General features: G+C 33.8%; 1 protein-coding gene across 1 annotated transcript in view; it reads right to left on the bottom strand.

The window, feature by feature from the left end:
• Positions 1–25,519, bottom strand: part of ADAM18 (ADAM metallopeptidase domain 18) — a gene marked incomplete at both ends in the record, with an annotated part of 136,663 nt that overhangs the window by 6,309 nt on the left and 104,835 nt on the right. The window contains 2 exons of the mRNA XM_081269702.1: positions 1,283–1,442; positions 7,689–7,803. Of these exons, the coding sequence (XP_081125828.1) occupies positions 1,283–1,442; positions 7,689–7,803 (275 nt within the window). The remainder of the gene's footprint in view (positions 1–1,282; positions 1,443–7,688; positions 7,804–25,519) is intronic.

Genomic DNA, 25,519 nt, shown 5'->3' with positions numbered 1-25,519 from the left:
AGATCGATAACAACAGCTTTAAAAGAAAACAACACTTTGAAGATGAAACAATTTGTGAATGTTATGGTTTGAAGGTCCTCATCAAAACTCATGTTGACATTAACCCTCATTGTGAGGTGTAAAGACGTGAAATCAGGTGGGACTTTCAAGAGGTTATTAGGTCATGAGAACTCTGACCTCGAGAACTGAATAATCCACTCATAGATTCATGAATTAATGGGTTCCCTTGAGAGTGGTTGTGTCATAAAAAATCCACTCTGTCTCTGTCTCTTGGATCCCCTTTCTACCATTTGATGCCCTGTGCCATCTCAGGACTGTCCCCCTCACTAGCAAGAAGAACCTCAGCATAGAAGCAATCTCTCAATCTTGGACCTTCCAACCTTCAGAACAGTGAGCTGAATAATATTTACTCTTTATAGATGTGAGGGAAGGGGAGGGGGGATAGTAGGGATAGGAAAGGTAGCAGAATACAACAATTTCTAATAGGGCATTATGTAAAATTGTGGATGTGTAACCGACGTGATTCTGCAATCTGCATTTGGGGTAAAATTGGGGGTTCATAACCCACTTCAATCTAATGTATGAAATATGATATGTCAAGAGCTTTGTAATGTTGTGAACAACCAATAAAAATAAATAAATAAATAAATTATACAGTCTGAGATATTCAATTGTAATAACAGAAAACAGACTGAGACAACCAGGGTGCAATTAGAGTCTTCATATGAGTTTCTTGCCTTCAGTTAATTGAATGTTTTGTCATCAGAAGAAAAAAATCACAAATCTAAGAATAGCATATACAAACCTACAGAAAACAGTATATAATTTCAGAGGAAATCTTAAGTGAGATTTTTTATGGTATTTGAGACAGAAAGATTATGAAATTAAAATAATTTGCTAATAAAAGTTTTAATGCAACTCCTAAATTTTAAAAAAAGGCTTTCCTTGAAGAAAGCCAAATCTAATACATAAGTTAGATTCAAATAGAAGGAGGCTTAGAATAATGCACCAAATATATTCTTCTCTGATTTATAAACTCCCCAGTACAGTGTGGAACACTCACCAGGAAATGTTTTAGGACAGTCCAATTTTTTACTTGGCTCAATAAACTAACAAACTATTGGAAAGCAAAATTGTAAAAATGGCATTTATATTATATTAAAATAGCACATCTTTAGGAGTGAAAATAACAGATGCTATATAACATTATTATGATTTTATGACAATGGTCAATATTAAGTACAATTTAACCTAATAAATTAACTACAAGAGTCATACTTACCCCTCACATTCTGTGTTCTCTCTGTTGTCTGATTTTCTCCTTTCATTTCTCTTAATGATAACAAGGATGAAAGAAATTAAAAATGGCAGAATAATGTAGAAACTCAGAATAAGCCAGTTGTACTGATGTGCATTATAGCCTTTTTTAAGAAAAAATAAATCTAGAAATGAAACATCAGAAAGTACAGATTTGTTGGACACTTTAATAAACTTATAGTTTTCTTATTTTAATCATATAAATGTACACACACACACACACGAAATTTTAACACATTGCAATTATTAAGGGGAAAAAACATTTAAGCTCATAATCCCCAAATCATAATGGTATCCTTTCATACATTTCTAATTTGTCTTTTATACATGTCTGTTTAAATACTATGGTGCTGTATACATTTTGAGTGCTATTTACTGCATTGGATTAATTTGTAACACCAATAATTTAAAAGGACTCACCTTTCCCTTTCTCAGGTAGGTAGGAGTGTGAAATTTCACTGTGCTGTTGCACAATAGAGTGACCATGGATGATGATAGTGTATTTCTAAGAGTCAGAAGAAAGTTTTGAATGTTTTCATAATAGTTATAAATTTTGAGGAGGTATGTTTCACTTGATTTAAGTATTGCACAATGTATATATGTATTGAAGCATTACATGTTACCCCACTAGTATGTATAACTTTTATGTTTTATGTAAAAGTTAAAAATAATATTAATTTAAATAAAAATAATTTATTATTTTAAAAACACTTAAGCTAAACTTTAAAAAAAATTGTAAAAAACTTTACCCACTCCCTGCTTGTTGTAGGGCAGGTTGCTCAGAAAACACACCAAGTCCTAGTTTTGTCCAAACTGAAGAGTCTTTATTTAGCCAGCCAGCTGGCTCGATCCCTACAGAATCCATAACTGTCTCTGGAAGAACAGCCCTGAGCCTGAGCATTTTTGGATATTTAAAGGCAAAAGCTGAAAAAAACCACATCCAGGTTGATGTAGCTGCAAGCAAACAGGTACAGAAGCTGAATTGGGCAGTTAGGGGCAATGGGTATATTGGTACTTCCCATGGGACTTTCCAGGTTGTCATAGCAGCAAGGAAGCAGAAGGAAAGCGGTCAAAATGACTTAAGTTTAGTTCAAGTTAGAGAATGGTTACTAACGTCTAGACAATCAATCTCTGACAAGGTACATTGCCCAAGAAAAAAGGAAACCAAAGAGAACAATTTTATTTGTATAAGAATTGTTATTTTGTGTTGCCAAGTATCTTATGCTTGGTCACTATTAATGGGTAGAGAGGTGGAGCTTTCCAATGGGAGAAGCATTTCTTACATGATATGGAGTCTTAGGGTAAAATGGAGTCTGTTTGGTCATTGCCCATACAGCCTGGTCCATAACACTGCTAAATTAATTCCTCTCCTTGCAAAAAGCAATTTCCATGTCTTTGCATCTGGTGTCAATATCTATATCCGTGTATCTAGATATAATATGTGTATATACTTCCCCTTTCATTTATACTCTACAAGGTTTTGCCCTTTGGTTATTTTTTACACTTCTGAAAAGCTAAAGCATTACACAATTTAGAAAAATATACAATATATCAATATACTTATAGAATTAATAATGCATTAATAAAATTAATATGCATATGCCTACTGTCCTGTATATATTATATGTGGGTTCTGTCAACAGAATTATATATTATATTATATTCCCATCAATAGCCAAGAAAAGTCTTGGCTACCACATAGCTTTGGTATTTTCCTTTTTTATATTTTTTATATACAATGAAATGCAAATATTCAATTACATGAGATTTGACAAATATATACACCATGAGACAAACTGTCACAAGACACAAAGGAAAGAATGTGTAAAATGATAAAAGGGTCTATTTATCAGGAAGTTACAATGACTACAAATATACAGTAATATGCACTTAGAGTGGGATATGTTTTTAGAAATGCATCAACTGGTGATTTTGTCATTGTTCAATCATCACAAATGTACCTGAACAAACCTATATGATATATCCTACTACATATCTAGGCTATGTATTATATCCTTTTTCTTCTCACCTACAAATGTGTACTAAATATTAGTGCACTGAATATTGGAGAAAAATAACACAATAAGCATTTGGTTATCTAAACATATCTACATATAGAAAAGGTTCAGTAAATACAGTATTAAAAGATGAAAATTAAAAAAAAAAGATACAACTGGGCTAGGGATACAACTCAGTTGTTAGAGTGCTTGCCTTGCATACACAAGGCCCTGGGTTCAATCCTCAGCACCACGAAAAAAAAATAAGGAAAAAAAAAAGATACAACTGAATAGGGCACTTACCATGAACGAAACTGCATGCAGGACAGATAGTTGCTCTGGGTGAGTCAGTGAGTAAATGTGAAGGATTGGACTACAGAAGAATTAATACACACTGGACAGTAGGGCCTCAGTAAATTTTGTTTTTAAGTTCTATAATAAATTAACCTTAGCTTACTGTAATATTTTATTCTATAAAATTTCTAATTTTTTAATCTTTTGATTCTTTTGTCATAACATTTGTTTAAAACACAAATACTTTGCATAGCTGTGTAAAATATTTTTTCTTTGTACCCTTATTGTATGTTTTTACATACTTTTTTTAAAAAAATAAACTTTTTACTGTTTTCTGTTATTAAAAACACATAAATACAAACATTACTGTAGGTTTAGCCCAAGACAGATAATAAATATCACTGTTCCACTTGCACATCTTGTCCCACTAGAAGATCTTCAGGGGCAAAAACATACAGGAGCTGTCATCTCCTGTGACAATAATGTCTTCTTCCAAATGCTTCCTGAAGGACTTGTCTGAGCTCTTCTGGAGAAGGTTGTGTTATTCTCTTTGGAAATATGTGCACAGTGGAATGCACCATGAACGTTCTTCTCTATTAATAAAAAGCTTTTAATGTTTGAGTCTATATTTTCAAATTTTTGAGAAGTATACTGAGGTCTACTACAAAAGCATCTACTAAACCTTTCACTGTAAACTGCCATGGGGGTGATTATTATTTTTTTCTTTTAAGTATGTCCTCCTTTTCCAATTTCAATAAATCCACTTTGGTGCATTTCTCAGGAACCACCTCTAGGTGTCATCCTTATCCACACCTAGATTAATGTGGTTTGCCATACCAACCCCAGCCTGTTGAAATATGTAATTCCTCATCCTTGACAAATCTTTTAAAGTCATGGATAAACCTCTTTAGTGTTTCCTTCTAGATGCCATTTCATAAATTACTTGGTGATATCATCTCAAGTCCCAATAAAGTTCTTGTTTCTGTCATAGATGTTCTAATTCTTCCAGAATTGGAAAATCTCCTGAATAACCTGCTTGGTGGTCTTCTTGAGGAGGTCTTGCTCTTTCTCAAAATGTGTTTATGCTGGTTTGATTGATGTCTTCTTTTTTTCTTTCCATCATGGTAGATAATGAACCATGACATCATAGAAGAGGGTTTTGATTATCCTTTACTTTCTCTTGCTCCTGCAGCACACTCGCAGTGTGTGTGCTTGAAACTTGGCCTCCTCATGATGATGCCTTTGAGGTATCCATTTCCAGAACACAAGCTTCACCCATTTTGGATATTTGCTCTCACAAGTAATTTTCCTCGGTAATCAGTTTATCTAGAGTTTGCAAAGGTCCTTCAGTTTCCTTCACATTAGTACCTACAGACTTACCACTAACATTCATGTAACAACCAACAATCCTTAAATCATTCAAACCAGCTAGAACTACCAGTAAATTTGCTGTTGCTTTCCCTATATGTTCAAATATGCTTTATAATTTTTCATTTTAGTTGGTGTACTTTTTTAATTCCAAAATTTGTTTGGTTCTAGCTCTAATGATATTCTCATTTTGTTCACACACGTTTCTGTGATTAGCTTTAGTTCTTTGTCCATGTTTCTCTGTAGGTGTTGAGCAGGTTTAATAAGAGAGTATTTAAAGTTTAAAGCCTTTGTCTAACACATCATATTTGGGGATTCCTGGAGGATGGCTTTTGTTAATTTTGTTCCTGTGAACTGTGAATGGGTAAAGTCCTGTGAAACTTTTCTTAAAAAAAAAAAAAAAAAAGAAAACTAGAGATCTCATTCTGCCTTCTTTACTTGGGGTTTACCATTTTGTTTTGGTTTGGTTATTGTTTCTCTTTTGGTTGTTGAAGAAAACAAAGCTAATGCTTTTTTACAGTAGTTTCTTCCTGGTTGAACTACTACATTGAGAGAATTGAGTCAGAAGCAGCCTATGGAAGTAAGTCACAGACCTCACACTCTGTTATCAGAAATAGTCTTCATGAATAAAAACCTAAAAGGACTTTCATTGGTAAGGAGGCCAAGTCAATACCAGGTTTCAGTGTGCTGCAGGAGAAAGTTGTGGATGACCCAAACAACCTTCTGTTATGTTAAGATTCATTATAATCAGCTGTTGGTTGATGTCTAGAAAAGAATAATGGTTGGGGGAAGTTTGGGGCCATTACTTAAAAAAAAAATATATCTGTTCTGTACATTCACTTTCTTCTCTTCATCTGAATCTTCCAAAACACACAAGAATGGTTGACAATGTCTCACCATTGTGCTGCTCATTCCATGTTTCCCTTTTCTGAATGATCATACTCCATGTTGTCACTTGTTGACAAACATTCGGGTAACTTTCTGTTATTACTTTGCCATGGCCAGAAGTACATATCTGTTTTGCTACTCCTTTTCATTCTGTTTCCAGGATTATTAATCATCTCAGAGATTTTGTTTCTAAACTCTTGTTGCTTCCTGAAGTTATATCTCATCTCATTGTGCATACTTTTATCATTCCATCAATTACTTTGATTACTTAACCATAAACTATGGGTTACTAATCTCTGAGAAAATTGGATTATATTTATGCTCTGTCCATCCTCTGATTTATTTTATTTTTATTTGTTATTATTACTATTTTTACTTTGGGGTGCTGGGGATTGAACCCAGGGATATTTTGCCACTGAGTTCCATCCCCAGGCCTTTAAAAAAATTTTTTTGAGATAGGGTCTCAAAAACTTGCTTAGAGCCTTGTTAAATTGCTATGGCTAGCCTGGAACTTGTGATCCCCCTGCCTCAGAGTGGCTGAGATTACAGGTATATACCACTGCACCCAGCTTTCTTCTGATTTCTAAGGAAAATTTGGTTTTAATTCTCAAACACCTTTTCTTCATGTATCAATTTTAACTGATAATTTTTCTTTACTCATTGTTACTTACATATACCTGATATTATATAGCAATTTACCTGTCTTCTCTTCTTTCATTGTTTGCTTCAGGCCCTTATAATTAAAGTCATTGCTTTTCAAGTAATATATTTTCATTCAGTCTGACGTTACCAAACGCCTTGTTTTAGTCAGCTCTTGTCACTGCTGTGACTTCAAGACCCAACCAGCACAGTTATAAAGGAGGAAAAGTTTATGTGGAGGCTTACAGTTTCAGAGGCCTTAATCCAGAGACACAAGACTCCATTCCTCAGGGCTCAAGGTCAGGCAGAACATCATGGCAGAATAGTGTGGCAAAGGGAAACAGCTCACATGGTGATCAGGAAGCAGAGAAAGAGACTCCATGTTCCAGATACAAAATATATACCCCATAGCCAGGCTCCCAGTGAACTACTCTCTCTGGCCACACCCCACCTATCTCCAGTTTACTCTCAGTTAATCACACCAGGGATTAATTCACTGATTAGGTTAAGGCTATAACCCAATCATTTCTCTTCTAAACCTTCTTGGTTGTCTTACATGTGAACTTTGGGGGACACCTCACATCCAAACACCTAGATAACTAGTTTATGAAATATGAATCTTAATTTGCCTCTCCAAATATCCAACAACACGTCTGTAGAGGGAAAGTATGAATGAATGGTTGAATCAATGTACCTTAGGATATTGTATTCATACATAGGAACAGGGGAAAATATAAATATGCGCTCCCACTCCAAATGTAATTGATTTAGTATTATTCCATATAAAATATACTTTTATATTTTGCCATATGTTTTTCCAAATTTCATTCAAATTGCACACTGTATCCTACAGTTGCTTTTAAATGATTTACAAAGTTTTAATAATATGAAATGCAAATCACATGTGTATTCTTCGTTAATCTATATGATTTTTAAAATATTAACTGAAATTTAGGAGTACTATTTTATGTTATCTCATTTAACTAACTAAATAAATCTTGGATGTCTCAGAAAATCTGATTAAAAATTTGTATAACATTAATTTAAATAGAAACACCATACATGTAACTCTTTGAATTTCTCAGGAGAGCATGAAAGACTTGATGCAGAAGTAGATTTCTTTAATTAGTACCCTGTAAAACAAATAAAATTCTGTTTTGCTTTATAAATTGAACTTTTGCTCACCAGATTTTAGAATATTTCCATCATCAATACTGCCCCCTGGTGAACCAATCTGAAATGTACAATCTGGAGGCCTATGGCCAGGAAAGCACTGACAATTGCCAAAATTGTTACATATCTGAAACAGAAAAATGTGTAATTACTTTGGATTATCTTGGTCTTTATATCTGGTATAAGTGTTTGAATTACAAAGGATAATGAATTTTCATAAGATTTTTATGACTACATAAGAAATAATTAGAATAAGTAGTGAAATCTTGACGACATTAATTATTCAAATGGCAAAAATCATGACTTACATAAAAGTTTATTTTGTATTCCTCCATCATCTCTTAAAAAAATGAAACTCAATAAACTTATGACCTTCAGGTGAATTTACTTTTTCATAAGTATTATTTTATTTGATTTGGAAATATTTGCTTTCACCATTTGGACAATTTCTATTTATGTATTTATAATTGTTATATACATTTTGATAAAATAACTATCAATTGACATGGATACTATAATGTCTTATTCTAAACCCTTCAACATTTTATACTACTGATCAAAAATTTCCATTTTATTTTACATGAATATCTTTTCTTAAATAAAACATCTGAAAATAAAATATAAAAATTAACAATAAATATAAATTTCTGATAAATTTGCATTTCTAGAAGCTTATATTTGGCAGTTTTCCATATTACCGGTGCTTTAATATTTTATTAGTGTTAATTTTTTTTTTAAAATTAAGCACATATTTTGTAGCTTAAAGTATGAGATTTTGTAACTAAAAGTGAGATTACAGGTATACAGTGGTATATACCTGTAATCTCACTAAGTCCCACTTCCCACTAAAAGAAGTTTACATTTCATTCATACACATATGTATTATATGCATTTATAAACACACATATTTACAGCCACAAACACACATTCGTGTATTTTTGCCAAAATAATACCATAAATATATTTCCATCCCTGTGTAAATGCACAGAATTTGCCCATTTAAAATTTAGATTAAAAATATTCAGTAGTTTAGATATTTCTACAGAATTACATTGTGCATTTACCATTATTCTGTTAAACTGTTTAAAGTTCATTAAAATTTTAATCTCCCTTTCCTATACACCAAAAGAAATTTCAATTAAAAAAAAATTGAATCAGAGTCTTACATTTCCACAAAGTCATCTCCTATTTTATATAGCCACACCAGAGCATTTGCCTAGCTTGTGAGAAGCACTAGGTTTGATCCTCCACATTGCATAAAAATAAATAAAATAAAGGTTTTGCATCCATCTATAACTTTAAAAAAATACTTATTGCCAGTGCACAGGCTAGGCAAATGCTCTACCAACTGAGCTACCACCTGAGCCTGGCAATCAGCATTTTAATATACAGTTTTGAAATTAGGATTAGAATATCACTTATGCATTATTTTAAATTTATTCCACAAAATCCCTTTGTAAATTAATTTATATTTATTTAAACAACATAAAACAACAAAGGATATCATCATCTTATTTTTACTGGTATGAAAAGATGATCAGCCAGAACAACAACAACAAAAAAAGGTAAATGGTATTGGACACCTTTTCTGCAGTGAAGAAAATTTGACATAGACCATGTGAGCAGACTGATTTTCCAATAGGAAAAATGAACAAACCCATCAAATCTCAAACATTTGTTGGCTATATTTCTAATCTCAAAAAATATTCATAACAACAAAAAGAAAGAAAGAAAAAGGAGGAAGAAAGAAAAGAAAGAAAAACGATAGAAAGAAAAGAAATCACATTCTGTACAGTGTAAAGAGAATAAAACTAGCATTCAGTTCCTTCCTAACAGGACTAAAAGCATCAAGACAATATAATAGGGGCTCTGAGTTTGGGAATAAAACTGAAATTTTAAAACTTTAGTCAAAAAAAGGGACCAATTATTTGGAAGGGCACATTTTTTTTTGTAATTTTAATATATAAGAACTCTAAAATGTGTATCTCCTATGTATATTTTCCCTCTACACTATAATTAAAAAGGTACTCCCAAGCCACACTAACATAAGTGAAAGAACACCTGACATAAAGTAGCAAACTTAAATATAGATTTAAATGTTAACAATTTTTAAGAGACAAAATTAATATAATGCATAGAATCCCTTATAATGTCAGAGACTTTGACTTTCAAAATTGCCAAACAAAAACAAAATTTAGAGGTAAAAGGTGGAGGGCTTTCTAAAGTATAAAAAAAATGGTTGCTTTAATTGTGCATACAGGGAGAAATAGTTTTATTTTATTAGCTGGGTGTGGTGGCAGATGCCTGTAATCCCGGTGGCTCAGGAGGCTGAGGCAGGAGGATCTTGAGTTCAAAGCCAGCCTCAGCAAAACCGAGGCTTTAAGCAACTCATTGAGACCCTGTCTCTAAAAAAAATACAAAATAGGGCTGGGGATGTAGCTCAGTGGTTGAGTGCCCCTGAGTTCAGTCCTCAGTACCTAAAAAAAGAAAAAAAAAAAGAAAGGAAAAAAGGGGAAATTTAAGGAATAAATATTCTGTGATGTATGAAACTATAAGCATATTAATTAATAAAGACTGAGATGTTAAAAATGGATTAAAAAGTAAAACTTAGGAAATAGACCAATACATATATTGACAAATTCAAAAGAAGTATCAAGAATGGACCAATTCAAAAAGCAAAATAATAAAAATAAGATATAAAGATATATCTGGCACATATTAGGTTTTGGAACATTTTAAAATATACACAAAATACACTAGTTTTTAATTAAAATGCAAATAAGCAACTCATGTTAGAAGAATTTTAATCTAAATAGATCAACAACTAGTAGAAAAAAAATGAAAACTATAGTTAATTATCTAAGTCCTATAGAAATAGAGGTCATAATTCACTAATTTTGACCAATAGTTTTAGAATGAAATGTCTATATCCTTTAAGCCTGACAAGATTTGAGAAAGGTATGAGAAAAAATGTTTCTCAAGTCACTTTATAGTAGTAACTCCAAATTTTTCACATCATGTTATAACTTGATGTTTGTTAATACCCAATTAGTTAAATGGAAAAGGATTAGGAAACGTTATTTTTATTAAATTTTCTCTAAATAATTATATTTAAAAAGATAAATTATAAAATATTTGGGAATATATTAAATATTGCTTTTATATGTGCATTTTTTAAATTTAATAAGTCTAATCTTAGATTTATAATAAAACACATAAACCAAAACTATGAGCTTACGTTGATAAAACTAAATCCACACTGGATTTTAGTAATCAGGCCCACAATATTTCTGCAAAAGGAAACTATGAAGCTTCTGTTGTGAAAAATACCATCACCATCATTTAACCAAAAATTCAAAGTTTTAATTAAAAATTACTAACCATGTAAAGAGACAGAATTTTTTTTTAAATAAAAAGGCAATTTAAGATGATCTAAAGAGGAAACAGCAAAAAATAACTTTCCAGTCACTGTGTTAATATGCTCAAGAAAATGATGAAAAATCTACAAAATAAACAAAACCTTGGAGAAATTCAAAAGAAATCCAAATCCACCTGGAGCAATCAAATGGACGTTCCTGGGTATCTATGTTCAAGAACTATGAAAAGTGTGCAAATAATTATTTATCAAAGAAGTGAAAATGCAACCTCAAATTTGTAATACCATTCTACAACCACCAGGATAGCCAAAATGAGCAAGATAGATATTTAAAGGAGTATAAATATGTCAAACCACTTTTAAAATGTTTTGATATCATTTATTAAACCTATAGATAGCCTCTGAAAATATAGGGAAAGACAAATTTGGTTTTACCTGCTGAACTCTCATAATACAGTCAACACAGAAAGCCTCCATGACTACTGGTGTGTGGGTGTATTTCCCCCTCACACCAAGAAAATTCTCCAGGGGACAACACTGCAAGTCTTCTAATTCATTTTAATTCTTACACTATATCTCATACTATTGGAGACAGTGTCACATTCCACAGGTTGAGGACTCATTCCCAAAAGACAGTTCCCTCATTTCAGATGCCAGGTACAAAACTAGCTTCTAGAACTTCTGGCCAACTGGTTATAAATTAAGATTTGCCACAGTCACTTCCTAGGATCAATTAATTTACTAGAATGGCTCACAGAACTCATGGAAGCATTTCACTTATAGTTGCCCATTTACTACAAAGGGCATTTTAAAGGATATAAATGAACAGCCACATGAGCAAGATGTATAGGACAATCTCTGGATTCATCCTGAACACAGGAGCTTCTGCCCACATGGAGTTGATATATGCCATTCTCCCTGCAGATGCATGATCTAAGTCCAATGCTTTGGGATTTTTGGTTTTCTCAGACAGGCATGATTGATTACATCCCTGGCCTTTGGGTTCCAACCTCTCCCCTTTCCAGAAGTTGAGAAGTGGCTTGAAAGTTCCAATCCTCTAATCATGTCTTCATCTTTCCATTGAGTGGTCTCTATCCTGAAGCTAGATCCCTGAGCTACCAGTTTTCTCATTAGACCCATCACTCCAGAGATGACAAGAATTTTAGGAGCCATAAGCAAGGAAACAGGGAAATTTAAATCCACATGTTAGGAATCAGAGAAAAAGACCAAATATATATTTCAGAGCAGCACATGTGTCTGTGCTATGACAATGATTTGATTCTTAGTTCTGTTATGGACAAGATTGTGTTCAACCCATCAAATTTGTACCCTGAAATCCTAAACTTCACTACCTCATAATGTGAATACCTCTGGAGATAAAAATGGTGGTTAAGTTAACTTGGGTCTTTCAGAGTGAGCCTTAAGGTAGCCTTTCATGCATCTTTATAAAAGGGAGACATCTGCACATACAAAGAGCCACTGAGAGGTGTGCATACAGAAGAAAGATCACGTGAAGGCATCAAAGAAGCAGCCATCTTCAAGCCAAGGACAGAGAAAACAGAATTAAACCAACTTTGTTGACACCTTGATCTTGGACTTCTAGACCCCAAAATGATGACAAAAAACGTATACCTAGTTTTTAATCTAGTTAGATATGGTATCTTGTTATGACAGCCTGAGCAAACTAACATTTATGCCAAATAGAAATAGTATATGTTCACTGAAAGATGTGAATAACAATCTTATTGCATCGTGTCTGGTAATAATAACAAAGCATAGCATAATGTAAAACTGGTAACTGCCAAAATGCCCACCAATAGTAGTGCAGTGGATGGTGATATACTTGCACAATACAAATATACTAAGAAATAAGATTGAGCCAAAAATTTACATGCAATAATATGGATAAAATTTAAAATAAGACAAATTTTTTCATGCCAGAAGGCAACAATTTTATAAATTAAATTTACACAAAATTCAAAATCAAGATAGTAGCTACGTTTCCAGGAAAGTCTTGACTAGAAGAAAGATAAAGAGTACTTGACAGATGCTAATAATATGAGACAATTATGTGCTCCAAAAAATAATTTATATATACTTAATATTTTTGAAAAGATTTAAATGAAGTTGCTATGTTCTAAGAAACTTGCATTATCAATGGAGAATGGAAAAAACACAATACAATGAAACATTTTTATGAGAAAATACAAAAACCCATGGTAATCAATGAGAGTAAAGAATTTTCTTACCTTTAAACAGAGGAAAAAGTATGACTTAATTGGAAATCTCACCACACAAGAAAGAAGGCAACAATACATAAAAAAAATTAAAGATCTGAGTACAAAATAAGTGATGTAACAGACATTTTAATTAGTTTGATTCAATTATTCCACATTATGTACATATATTGAACATAACATTATACCCAGTGAATATATAATTAAGATTTGACACTTTAAAATAATATTAATAATAAAAGGGAAGCACATACATATGAGATTTCAATATATGTTAATAATTACAGTACATATATGTTTAAATACAAAGCCTGACAGTTAAGTTAGAAAATCTATGATTCTTAACAAATCTCAAACATGAGGTAGGGAAAAAGGACTGAAAACCTATATTATGCAGATACTTGTTAAAAGAAAGCTAATATATGTAAATGGACAATGCGAAGTAAAGCAAAATAATTGAGGAAATATTTTTAAAAATTAAGAGGATTATTTGTAAAATGTAAAATTTGTAAATTGATTTGACTATGTCACCTCAAAACAAGGAAAAACGGATAGATTTATGGAGAAAAATAGTCACCTCCAAAATAGTAATGGGAACTTTCAATTCTGATAGGGAACTTACCCTATCAGAAACAAGAAAAAATAAATCATAAGAGACAATATAGAATAATCTTGAATTATACACATGTATATATGTCTGTTTTAGTGCTGGGGATCATACATATTAAGTAAGCATTCTTTCACCAAGCTGCATCTCCAACATCCCCAACCCAGCTCTTTCTCCCTTAATGCACATTGAATTAATGATCTCACAATATATACCAATGTTAATCATACACTCATGTCAGGAGCTGCCACACAGGAGTGAGCACGGACCCTTAGCCTTGAACAACGGAGGTGTGTGGGACTGGCTTCCCATCCATACAGCAGGTGGACCCCACCTCTGCTCCAGGGGAATGATGCTCTTGGACTGGGTATCACCCAATGAGACTGGGCTACACACACCCCCCCCCAAACCCCATCCCTTGCCTCATTTGGGTGGAACTTCCTCAAGTGTCTTTCTCTCAATAAACAGGGCTTAAGATGTGCGCGCGCTCGCGCTCTCTCTCTCTCTCTCTCTCTCTCTCTCTCTCTGTCTCTCTCTCTCTCTTTTTGCCAGCCTCCCTTGTAGGAGCTGGGACAGAGGCACCATCTCTGAACCCCAAGAAAAAGGTATTTTCTCTGACTCTGTGTGATTATTTTGTGCCAGCCCAATTCACCTGGAGTGACCCTGACTGAGTTAGTCGAGTGTCGTGGCACTCATACACTGGGACATAAATTAAGTCACAACAAATTTTAAAACACTGAAATAATTTAGTTATGAACTAAAGGTAGGTCAATAAGAAATAAGTAACAAAAGATAAATGGTTTTACTTCTCATATGGAAGAGTGCATTTCTCTTTTTTATAATTATAAAGTGTAAATTTTGTACAAAATAACAATAACAATAAAACAGTGGTGCCTATAAAAGGCACAAACACTTGCAAAGTGGTGGAATGTTGGAGGTGGAAATTATCCATATGGGAAGGGCTTTACACTGCCCAGTTTTTCTCTTTTCTTTTTTTCTGACTGAATCAATCTATATTACTTAGGCTGACCTCAAACACCTGGGGTCATACAATCCTTCTTGGTACAACACTGCCCCTGGCCTGGCAACCACTTTAATCTGAGGACAGCAACACTCACAGAAGCAGTGGGACAGCTAAAATCTGATAAAAATCATAATAATTGAGGACAGAGGAATCCAAACTCTCTCTATAAATCCAGCCCAAGTTTCTAGATAATCCCTGAATAATTATTATGAAAACTGCATGTGGGATAGAAGAGAAATATTCAATTCCAAATCATGGAAGATTCTGAAACCTCTCTCTCAATTATTGACAACTAGACAATTTTTAAGACAGTAGAGACACAGAGAATCTCAAAATAATTACCAGTTATGTAGACATAGTTGTTATTTATAGATCTTTAATCTTATGACTAATGGGTACAACCTGTTTTCACAGGTACATGGTATAATCATCTTTTCAAATGTACACAATATATTCATAGGACATACGGTATGCCATAAAGAAAGTGATAAAAGATTTAATAAACATTTTGGCAATAAATGCATTTCTAAATAATCCACTGTTCAAAGAAACAAATCAAAAGGAAATAAAAATTGATAGGTGATGACAATAAAACAGTAACAATTTAGAAATACAACTAAAGAAAGGAAAATTTATAGTTTTAAATGCTTATTTTATAAACGAAAATCTAAAAGTCAATGACCTAAGTTTAATCCTAATGTCATAAAACAAAGATCATAATAAACCATCAGCTTAGTTTTTATCAGAGCTCTCAGCTTCTTGCTAACCTACATTCCTCAGCCTCCTTTGGGAATTTCTTCAAATAAAGAAAACTAACAAATTTCAAGGTTATAACCTTTTCAGGAAAGTTTACAATTGATGGATGACTGATGTGGGATTTTAAAACCTTGAATCTCTCACTCCAACTTGGGTCATTTTTAACAGGTCATTTCATCTTTAGGACTTCCTAAACAGCTGAATGAAGCTTTTATTGGAAACTACTTTGCAGCTCAAATTCTCTCTCACCATGCCCAAATCTATTTTGCCTTTCTTTTCATAGATATTTATCTTTAAGAGCACTCTCTTTATTCTGCAGAATTATCTCCATCTCTTCAATTGCTGTCCAGTAAACACAACTTATAATAGTTGTGAGCATTAGTAATCTGAGAAAATGATATCTAGTTGGTCTTTTGGGGCTGAGTCACTTACTGTTCAGGTTTCATTGAAGACATTGAGAGAGCATAGACAGCTTTTGGGATGCAGTGACATTTCTATTGCTAAAATATTTATAGTTGTTAAACTGAAATGGTATACCAATGGAAGAAAATGAATTAACCCAGATGCCATGTTATGCATTTGAGATATGTGAAGGAAATAATGTCTAAAGAAAAAATAATTTGATAGCTGTTCCCAAGCTTGGTAGCAATTTGGAAAGTGTGATTTTAAAGCTGAGCAAAAATAATAGTGACAACAGTATGCCAAATAGGGATAACAATTTGCCTCTAACTTTGAATAATCAACTGCACATGGAATACCATGTTTCCTCTTCTGGTTAAAGAATACCTCTGTACTCCAAATTTGTGGAGTTGTTTCACCTCAACCCCTTAGCAGAAATCAATGGGATGACCAAAAAGTTCAATTCAATTCTGCTACTAATAAGAGATAACAGACTAAGTGTAAAATAGTGACATCCTGAAATATGTGACATCCTTACATGCCAGACTGAGTAAGAAGATCCATCCTCACCATTGTAGGTCTGCATTATCTAATGGGTTAAGTATATAAACAGAGCAAAAGATGGGGAAAATGTGAAATTTCTTTCTGAAACCCATTTGCTTAGATATTATAGAATCAAAACTCCTTGTTTGAGGGCTTTTGAACTAAGGTTGCTTTACACTACCTGTGGGTTTTTCTTGTTCCCTAGTTGGAAAATGACAGACTGTGAACTTATAGTCAGATAGCTAATTCCAACTTGTTCTGATTTTAAATTATGTTTTTGTTTTATTTGGGTTTTGGGGAGAAAGGGGGGAAGCCTGATATATCCATTATATGTGTGCTATACTTTCATATCTGTTTTGATCAGCTTTTTTTTGCTGCTATGACCAAAAGACCTGACATAAACAATTTTAGAGGAGGAAATGTTCATTTGGGGGCTCATAGTTTCAGAGGTCTCAGTTCAGAGATGGCCAACTCCATTGCTCTGGGCTAGAGGTGAGGCAGAACATTATGGCAGAAGAGTGTGGAGGAGGAAAGCAGCTGAGGACCTCACATCAGAGAGAGACAGAGAGGGGGGGAGGGAGGGAGGGAAGGGGAGGGGGGGAGAGAGAGAGAGAGAGAGAGAGAGAGGAAGGAAGGAAGGAAGGAAGGAAGGAAGGAAGGAAGGAAGGAAGGAAGGAAGGAAGGAAGGAAGGAAGGAAGGAAGGGCTCTGAAGACCAGGAACAAAATATGCCCCAAGGGCATGCCCCAATTGACCTATCTCCTCCAACTACACCCTATTTGCCTACAGTTACCATCCAGTTAATCCCCATCAAAGGATTATGCACTGATTAGGTCAATATTATCATAACCCAATCATTTCACCTCTAAACTTTCTTGTACTGTGTCTCACATGAAGTTGTGAGGGACACATCATATGTAAACCATAACATCACCCTGGCCCCCAAATGTTCATGCGAATTTCACTATGCAAAATACATTTAGTCCATTTCTAAGAGACCACATAGCCCATAACTGCCAAAAGTCCAACTCCAAAGTGCCCTCTGAGACTCAGAACAAACACTCAGTGTGAGCCCTTGTAAAAATCAAAAGCAAGTTACATATATCCAATATATAAAGGCAAAGAGTAAACATTTACATTCTTCAAGGGAGAAATAGGAGCACAGAAAGAAGGGATGGGACCAAAGCAAGACAGAAATCCAGCTAGGCAAACAAGTCCTGTAACTGCAAATCCAGCATCTGGGGCACATGACATCATGATGTTCTCACCAAAGGACTTGTGTCGCTTTCTCTTTATGGCTTTGCTAATTGTAGCCCAAATGGCTTCTCTCTTGTCTTATTTCTGCTTGATTCCTTCCTGAAGCTGACCTCAGCAGACTTTCCACTAGCTCTCTTAAGCTTGGAATCTCCACTGTAGCTGAAGCTTCAGCTTCCTTTTCATTTCTTCATGCATTGCCTTCTCAAGGGCTGCCCAAACTTGCTGCACTTTGCCTAAGTCCTGGGCCTTCCTTTGAAATCTGTGTAAGCCTCCATGACCTCTAAATTCAGCATCTTGTAATTCTGAAGAACCAGCACCACATGGTTGATGGTCTGCCACCATCTTGAACAGTAAGCAAGTCTCTAGGGAATGCTGCAGTAGGCTCTGAGTGCCTAGGTGACTAAACATAGTGAAATAACTTCCTAGGACCCCTGTGCAAGCAGGGTGTACCATTGTCTTCTTTCTCTTTCTCTCTCTCTCAGGAGGAGGAGGAGGAAGAAGAAAAGTTGATTTGGAGGCTCATGGTTTAAGAAGTCTCAGTTTCCATTGATCACTTCTCAAAAAGAATTTTTACATTTATACCTTTGAGCTTAAGATAGGTGTGGTCTGTCAATTCCTGAGTTTCCCTCAAGACATCTTTCTTATTGTTCTTAAGTAAAGTATCCAGTGTTTCTTTAGTGACTATAATCCATTTAACAACCACAACTTCCTTAACCCCAGTTTTACTTGCAATTTTCTGGGAAAACTCCAAGTTTTTCAAATCTCCCTGCTCTACTTTCTGCTCCTGATTGTCATAGTATACTTGACTAAAAGCCACCAGTAATATCCATGCCATTGCCTAAATGCTATGCTGTCTAGAAATTTCTTCTGCTAAATTAAGAAGTTCATCACCTTTAATTCAGCCTCAGGAAAAGTCTCAGGATATGGGAAAAGTGCAGACAACTTCTTAGCCGGAACCCTATATGAATGGTCTCTAGTCCAATTTTCAGTGGAGTCTTTTTTCCCCTCAACACTCTTGAACCCAGTCTTTACTGTTCATAGTCCTATCAGCATTCTGGTCTTTTTAGCTCCCACCATAATTGCTCATTAAGCTCTGTTTATGCAATCTGAAGCTTTTCCAGTTTTTACCTCTCAAAATTCCTTCCTTCACAAACCAGATCCAAAGGCTTTTAAACCACATGGTCAGGTTAGTCATAGCAATGGCCCCATTTCTCAGTACTTCTCACTGCTGTGACGAGAAACTGCGTCAATAACATTTTAGAGGAGGAAAAGTTCATTTGGGGACTTACAGTTTCAGAACTCTTAGTTCTATTGCTCTGGGCTAGAGGTAAGGCAGAACATCATGATGAAAGAGTGTGGAAGAGGAAAGCAGCTTAGGATGTGGGAATCAAGAAGCAGAGAGAGAGTCTTCTCTTACCATGGACAAAATATATATCCCAAAGGCATGCCCCTAATGACCCACTCACTCCTCTTCCAGTCACATACCTGCCTACAGCTTCTATCCAGTTAATCCCTGTCAGGGGATCAATGCACTGATTAGGTTAAGACTTTCATAACCCGATAATTTCATCACTAAACTTTCTTTCATTGTCTTACACATGAAGTTTTTGGGAACACAATCATGTCTAAATCATAAAAACATGTTTTAAATTGTCCCACAATCCTTAGAATTTTTTTCCTGACTTTTTAGTTTTTTTTTCCTTTTTACATTTTAGTTTTTGAAATTTCTATGGACATTTCCTCAAGCTCACCAATCACTTCTTCAACCACGTTCAATCTATTGATGAACCCACCCAGGGCATTCTTCATTTAAGTTAGATTTTTTTTTCTTTTTTCTAGTATTTGATTTTAATTATTTCTTAGATTTCAATCTCTTTGCTTACATTATCCATCTGTTTTTGCATGCTTTCTCCACTTTCCCCCAACATATTGAGACATATTTGTTTTAAAAACCCAGTCTGATAATTCTGATCTTTCATCCAGTTGAGTTCTGGCCCTTGTTATTCCTTGTTATTTCTCTTAAAGTTGTGTTTTTCATCTTTTAACATTCCTTGTAATTTATTATTGAAAGTTGGATATATATATTATAAGTAAAACAACAAACTGGATCAAATATTTTTTTGTGTTAGAATTTAAGAATTGTTTACTGTCTTGTATTGACATAGGTGTCAGTAGCTATAATTTCCTCTCTTGTTCTTCTTTTTTGTTTCCTCTATTATCTTTGAGTTACCTTAGAAATTTTTCAAACAAGGTCTAAGGCATGCAGTTTTATTTTTTAGTTGTATTCTACTTTACAGAGTTCTTTGTTGTGGTTAAAAAAAATATGGAGAAACAAGCATTCTGTAGTTTAACCTTAGGTGTCTGGTTGTTAATGAGCTTATGACCCTATGATCTGACATGTGGACATATTTTGCAGCCAAACTGCAATTCATGCCACAGGAAATCTAGTGGGATCAGGAATTAGAAATTCCTCTTACCCTATGCAGGAGTTTTAAAAAAGTTCTTTTTTAAAAAAAAAATATTTTTGTTGTTCTTGGTAGACCTTTATTTTATTTATTTATATGTTGTGCTGAGAATCAAATCCAGTGCCTCATACATGCCAGGCAAGTGCACTGCCACTGAGCCACAACCCTAGTCCTTAAAAACGTTCAATGTGAGCATTTCTGTTACCCCAGGTACAATGTTTGAGTGTATTTTAGTTGAGTGAATATTTCCTTTCTGTTTTAAGTTGGAGAATTCTGAAATTAGGTATTTCCTTTCATTCAAGTTAGGATCTGTTAAACTCAAGTCATTTAGGTGCTGATGAAATATTTTACTTTCAGTGTCAGTTCATTCATAAAACACAATTCTTGGAGTATATTTCACCATAACTACTTTTTCCTCCCCATGCTGGAATCATGGTGGGGGAAGACAGGTCATGCTTTCTAATCTTCACTATCAGAATCTGATTGGTCCCCAGGTGGTAAAACTCATGAAAGTGTAGGAATCCCTCCTAAGACTGGGTCCCTGTGTGATTTTTCACTCTTAAACTTGTCTACACTAGTCCCAAGCAATCCATTAACTATATTTTAGATTTTGCTACTCCAGCATGGATTCTTGTGGAGTTTTCTGTCTGTGGATTTGTTCTAAACTTCTGTATCCATATTTATGAATTTACAATTTTGAGGGCAGTGTTGGCATTGTGACCATTCTCTGATGGATCTAAAAAGTGTTGCTGGTTGTTAGTTTATTTGGCTTTTTTTCTTATTATGAGGATGGCAGTGTTTGACTTCCAAGTTGCTCACATGCCAGACTAGAAACTGGAAATCTATAATAGAAAATTTTCATAAGTTGGCATCATTTCTTCTCATATGTTTGGCATAATTTGTTGTGGGAGCCACTTGGATCTACTTTATTATAATAAGGCAAATGATTACAGTTTTTTTCAATAATCACAAATTATTTGTGATTATTTTCTTAAGTTAGTTTTCTCTCTTAAGATTATTTTCTTAAGTTTTCCAACAATTCTGCCATTTCATATACATTTTCAATATTTTAAATTATTTGTTTTATAGTTTTTTTCTAGTGTCAGATGCAATAATAATCTACTCCTCTTGTTTTTCTGATATTATAAATGAAAACTTTTATGAAAATATGCTATTAAATAATAAGACCATAATTTGAACATATAATAAGTATGCAGTTCAGCTAATTTTCAAACAGAAAAGCATAACTAACTGAGATATACTGAAGTAATATTATGCCACCAACATCCTAGAAGCCCATGTATGCCCCATTCAATGAATTAGAAATTTCTGAAGGGGAATTAATTGCTATTCTAATTTCAAACACTTTAGATGGGGGTTTTGTTTCCAAAACTTGATTTTTTCATATATGGCATGATTAAATATACTTTCTGCCTTCTCTCAACAAATAAATGAGGAATAGAGAGAAAGTTCCTCAAACTGAGAAAGAACATCTACAAAAAATTCCTCCACTTAACATCACAATGGTAAAAAAAAAAAATCAGAGGCTTTCTTGGTAATATTGGAAGCCATGCAAACATATCTCTCTTTACTGCTCCTTTACAGCACTGCACTATAAGTTCTACAAAATGCAATAAGAAAGGGAAATGAAATATTTAAAAATTGGGAAGAAATAAATAAAATGTATTTGTTCTTAAATATCATGATTATCTGTGTGAACAACCTAAAAAAGTCAGTGAAAGTATACCAGTACTATCAAGTGATTATGACAAGTTTACATAATGTGATATTAATGTACAAAAGTCAAATGCTTATCTATATAGAGCAAAAAGCAATTGACATTTAAAATTAAAAATATAATACAATTTGTCCTGGAACAAAATGGCATTCTTATTTATAAATTGGGTAACTTATCTTCATGATCTATGTTAGAAAGCCATAAAATTCTAATTAAATAATCTGAAAGATCTACATAAATGTAGGGATGTTCCAAAGGAAAAAAGACTCTATATTACGAAGATATCAATTCTTTCTTATTTGATCTCTACATTAAACAAAATCCCAGTTGATTTAATTTGGATATTGACAAACTGATTTTTCAAACTAAAGTTTTCATGTAAAGACAAAAGACAGATTAGCCAACACAATGTTGAAGAACAAAGATGGACCACTTTGCTGACCCAACAACAAGATTTACTATAAAGCTACATTAATCACAAAAAGTGTAGCATTAGCAGTAGAATAAAAATAAATAAATACATATAACAGGAGAGAATCTAATATTAGATCCAAATAAATATGTTCAAATAGAAATCAAATATATTCTTTGATAAAGAAGTAAATGTAATTTTCTTTTCCATGATTTTCTGACAAATAGTGCTAGATATCCTCAGCACGATATAAATCATTATGTTTTTCATAATACAACTTTAAAATGGATCATAGACTTAAAAGTAAAATGAAATGTCATTAAATTCCTAGAAGACAATGTAGAAGAAAATCACTCTAAAATGGATCATAGACTTAAAAGTAAAATTAAAAGTCATTAAACTCCTAGAAGACAATGTAGAAGAAAATCTAGTGACATTGACTTTGATGATGGGGGCTTTCAGACATAATGCCAAACTTATTATTCTATAAAATACAAATAGATGGGCTTCATTAAAACTGACTCTCTGTTCTGTGAATGGTATTCAAGGAAACAAAAGTCACAGACTGAAAGAAAATATGTATAAGATGACATATCTAATAAAGGACTGAGCCAAAATATACAAAGAACTAATACTCAACAATGTCAAAATTCCTTTTTTTAAAGAGGCAAAGAATATAACAGATACTTCATCAAGAAGATAGGTAGATGGTGAAAATGCTTATGAAATAATGATCAAAATTATATCATTAAGGAATGATAAATTAAAATGAAAACCAGTTAGTCCTACGCAGCAATTAGAACAGTTAAAATCCAACACATCAATTGTTGGTGAAGATATCTATCAATGGGAACTCCCATTCATATTTTATAGAAATGAGGTAGAGCCACTTTAAAAGATAGTTTGGCAATTCTTTACAAAACCAAACAAGTTGCCATACAAACAAGTAATTGTGCTTCTTTTTGTTTACCAAACAGATTTGAAAATTTACATCCACACAAAAACCTGCACCTAAGTAATTATAGTAGCTTTATTAATAGTTATCTAAAATTAGAAGAAACAAATTAGTCTTTTCATGGAGAAATGAACAAACTGTGCTACCTTTGTATAATGGAATACTATTCAGTGACAAAAGGAAATCCACTATAAAGCCACTAAAAAAATATGGAGAATCTTAGATTAAATATTGCTAAGTGATAGTAAAAAGATCATTGGAGTTTGAAAGGCTATAGGAAATGTGTAGTATGTCATATAGTATATATTTAGGACAGGGAACCTATTCTGTATGACATCATCATGATGAATACATGTCATATATATTTGAATACCCATAATATGTACTAAAAAGCATTGATCTTAATACAAACTATGGGGAACCTAGATAATAATCCCGTATAAAGATGACATATGAGTTATATCAACTATACCATACTAAGGCAAGACACAAAGATATAAATAATAGCAAAAATGGGGTCAGGGAGAGAAAAGGGGACATATAGCAACTGTCCTTACATGGCACTTTTTCTCCGAACTATAAACTGTCCTGAAAATGTCTACAAGTTTTGAAAGGTACTATAGAAAATATATAAGAAGCACCAGCAACATAGCATAACCTTGATATTGGTATTAAGTAAAACATGTTAAACAAAGACATTAAGTACAACATATTAAACTTATGATAAATAGCATTCATAGAATTTTAACAGTTGTACCAAACAAAATATTCAAAAATTGAAAAGATCATGAATGGTTTAATTCTGGGAATTGAAAGATGATATCTAACTAAAAACTCAGTTAATTTATCCATGCATTGTTATGGTTTGGATGGGAGATGTCACCCCAAAACTCATGTGTGAGACAATTCAAGAAAGTTTAGAGAACAAATGATTGGATTATGAGATCCTTAACCCATTCAATTAATTAATCCCCTGAGGTGATTAACTGAGTGATAACCAAAGGCAGGTGATTCAGCTGTTTATGGACTGAAACTTCTGAAACTCTGAGGCCCAAGCTTTTTCTCCTTTAAAATTGTTCTTGGCAGGTTCTTTTGTAACAGCAATGAAAAAGCTGATTAAAACAGAAATTGGTACTGAGAGTGGGATCCTTGCTGTGACTAACCTGACCATGTGGTTTACAAGCTTTTGGAATTCTTTGGAATTTGTTGGAGGAATTTTGGCAAGTTTATTGATGCAAGCTGGAAAAGTCTTAGATTGTTGTAAGTGGCGCTTAATGAGCAATTTTGGTGGAAGCTCAGAAGACCAGAATGCCAATCAGACTATGGACAATAAAGACAGGGCTTAAGAAGTTTCAGAGAAGGAGGAGTCTATTGGAAATTGGGTTAGAGCCCATTTGTGTTATGCTCTGGCTGATGCATTTTGCCTGTGTCCTGAGATTTTCTGTGAAGCTAATTTTAAAAGTGATGGACTTCTTAATCTGGCAGAAGAAATTTCTAGGCAACTTAGTATTCAGGCAGTGGAATGATTATTGCTGGCAGCTTTTAGCCAAATTTATTGTAATAATCAGGAACAGAAAGCACAGCAGAAAGATTTTTAAAAATTAGACTTGAAAAGTGGGAGCAAAACTGAGGCCAAGGAAGTTGCAGTTGTTAAAGACATTACTGCCACTAAAGAAATGCTAAATATTTTGCTGAAGATATGAAAGATAGCTTAAGGGCATCTCAGGAATTGGCAAGACCACACTCATCTCAGGTTCAAGGGAATAAAAGTAAAAATTCCTTTGAGAAGAGACCAATGGGGAGACTTGCTTGCACTGGGTAGCCTAGGATTTTTTTTTTTTGTACTCATGCTCAGCTGCCCAGGATGCAGCAGCTGTGATCCCTAGAGGCTTGCCTACTGCTCAAAATGATGGCAGACCTCAGCAACAATCCTGGTTCTGCAGGATTACAGGATGCTGGAGTTAGCGGGACTTAGAGGCTTCCACTAAGATTTCAAAGGAAGGCCTTGGAGGCCAGACAATGTGCACGAAGTTTGGAGTCCTTGTGTGTAGCCCCAGAGAGGGCAATGCATGGAG

Source organism: Spermophilus citellus, assembly GCF_964194105.1.
Source record: "Spermophilus citellus genome assembly, chromosome: 16".
NCBI lineage: Eukaryota > Metazoa > Chordata > Mammalia > Rodentia > Sciuridae > Spermophilus > Spermophilus citellus.
Note: the sequence above shows the minus strand (reverse complement) of the source record. Positions and strands in the feature narration are given on the sequence as shown.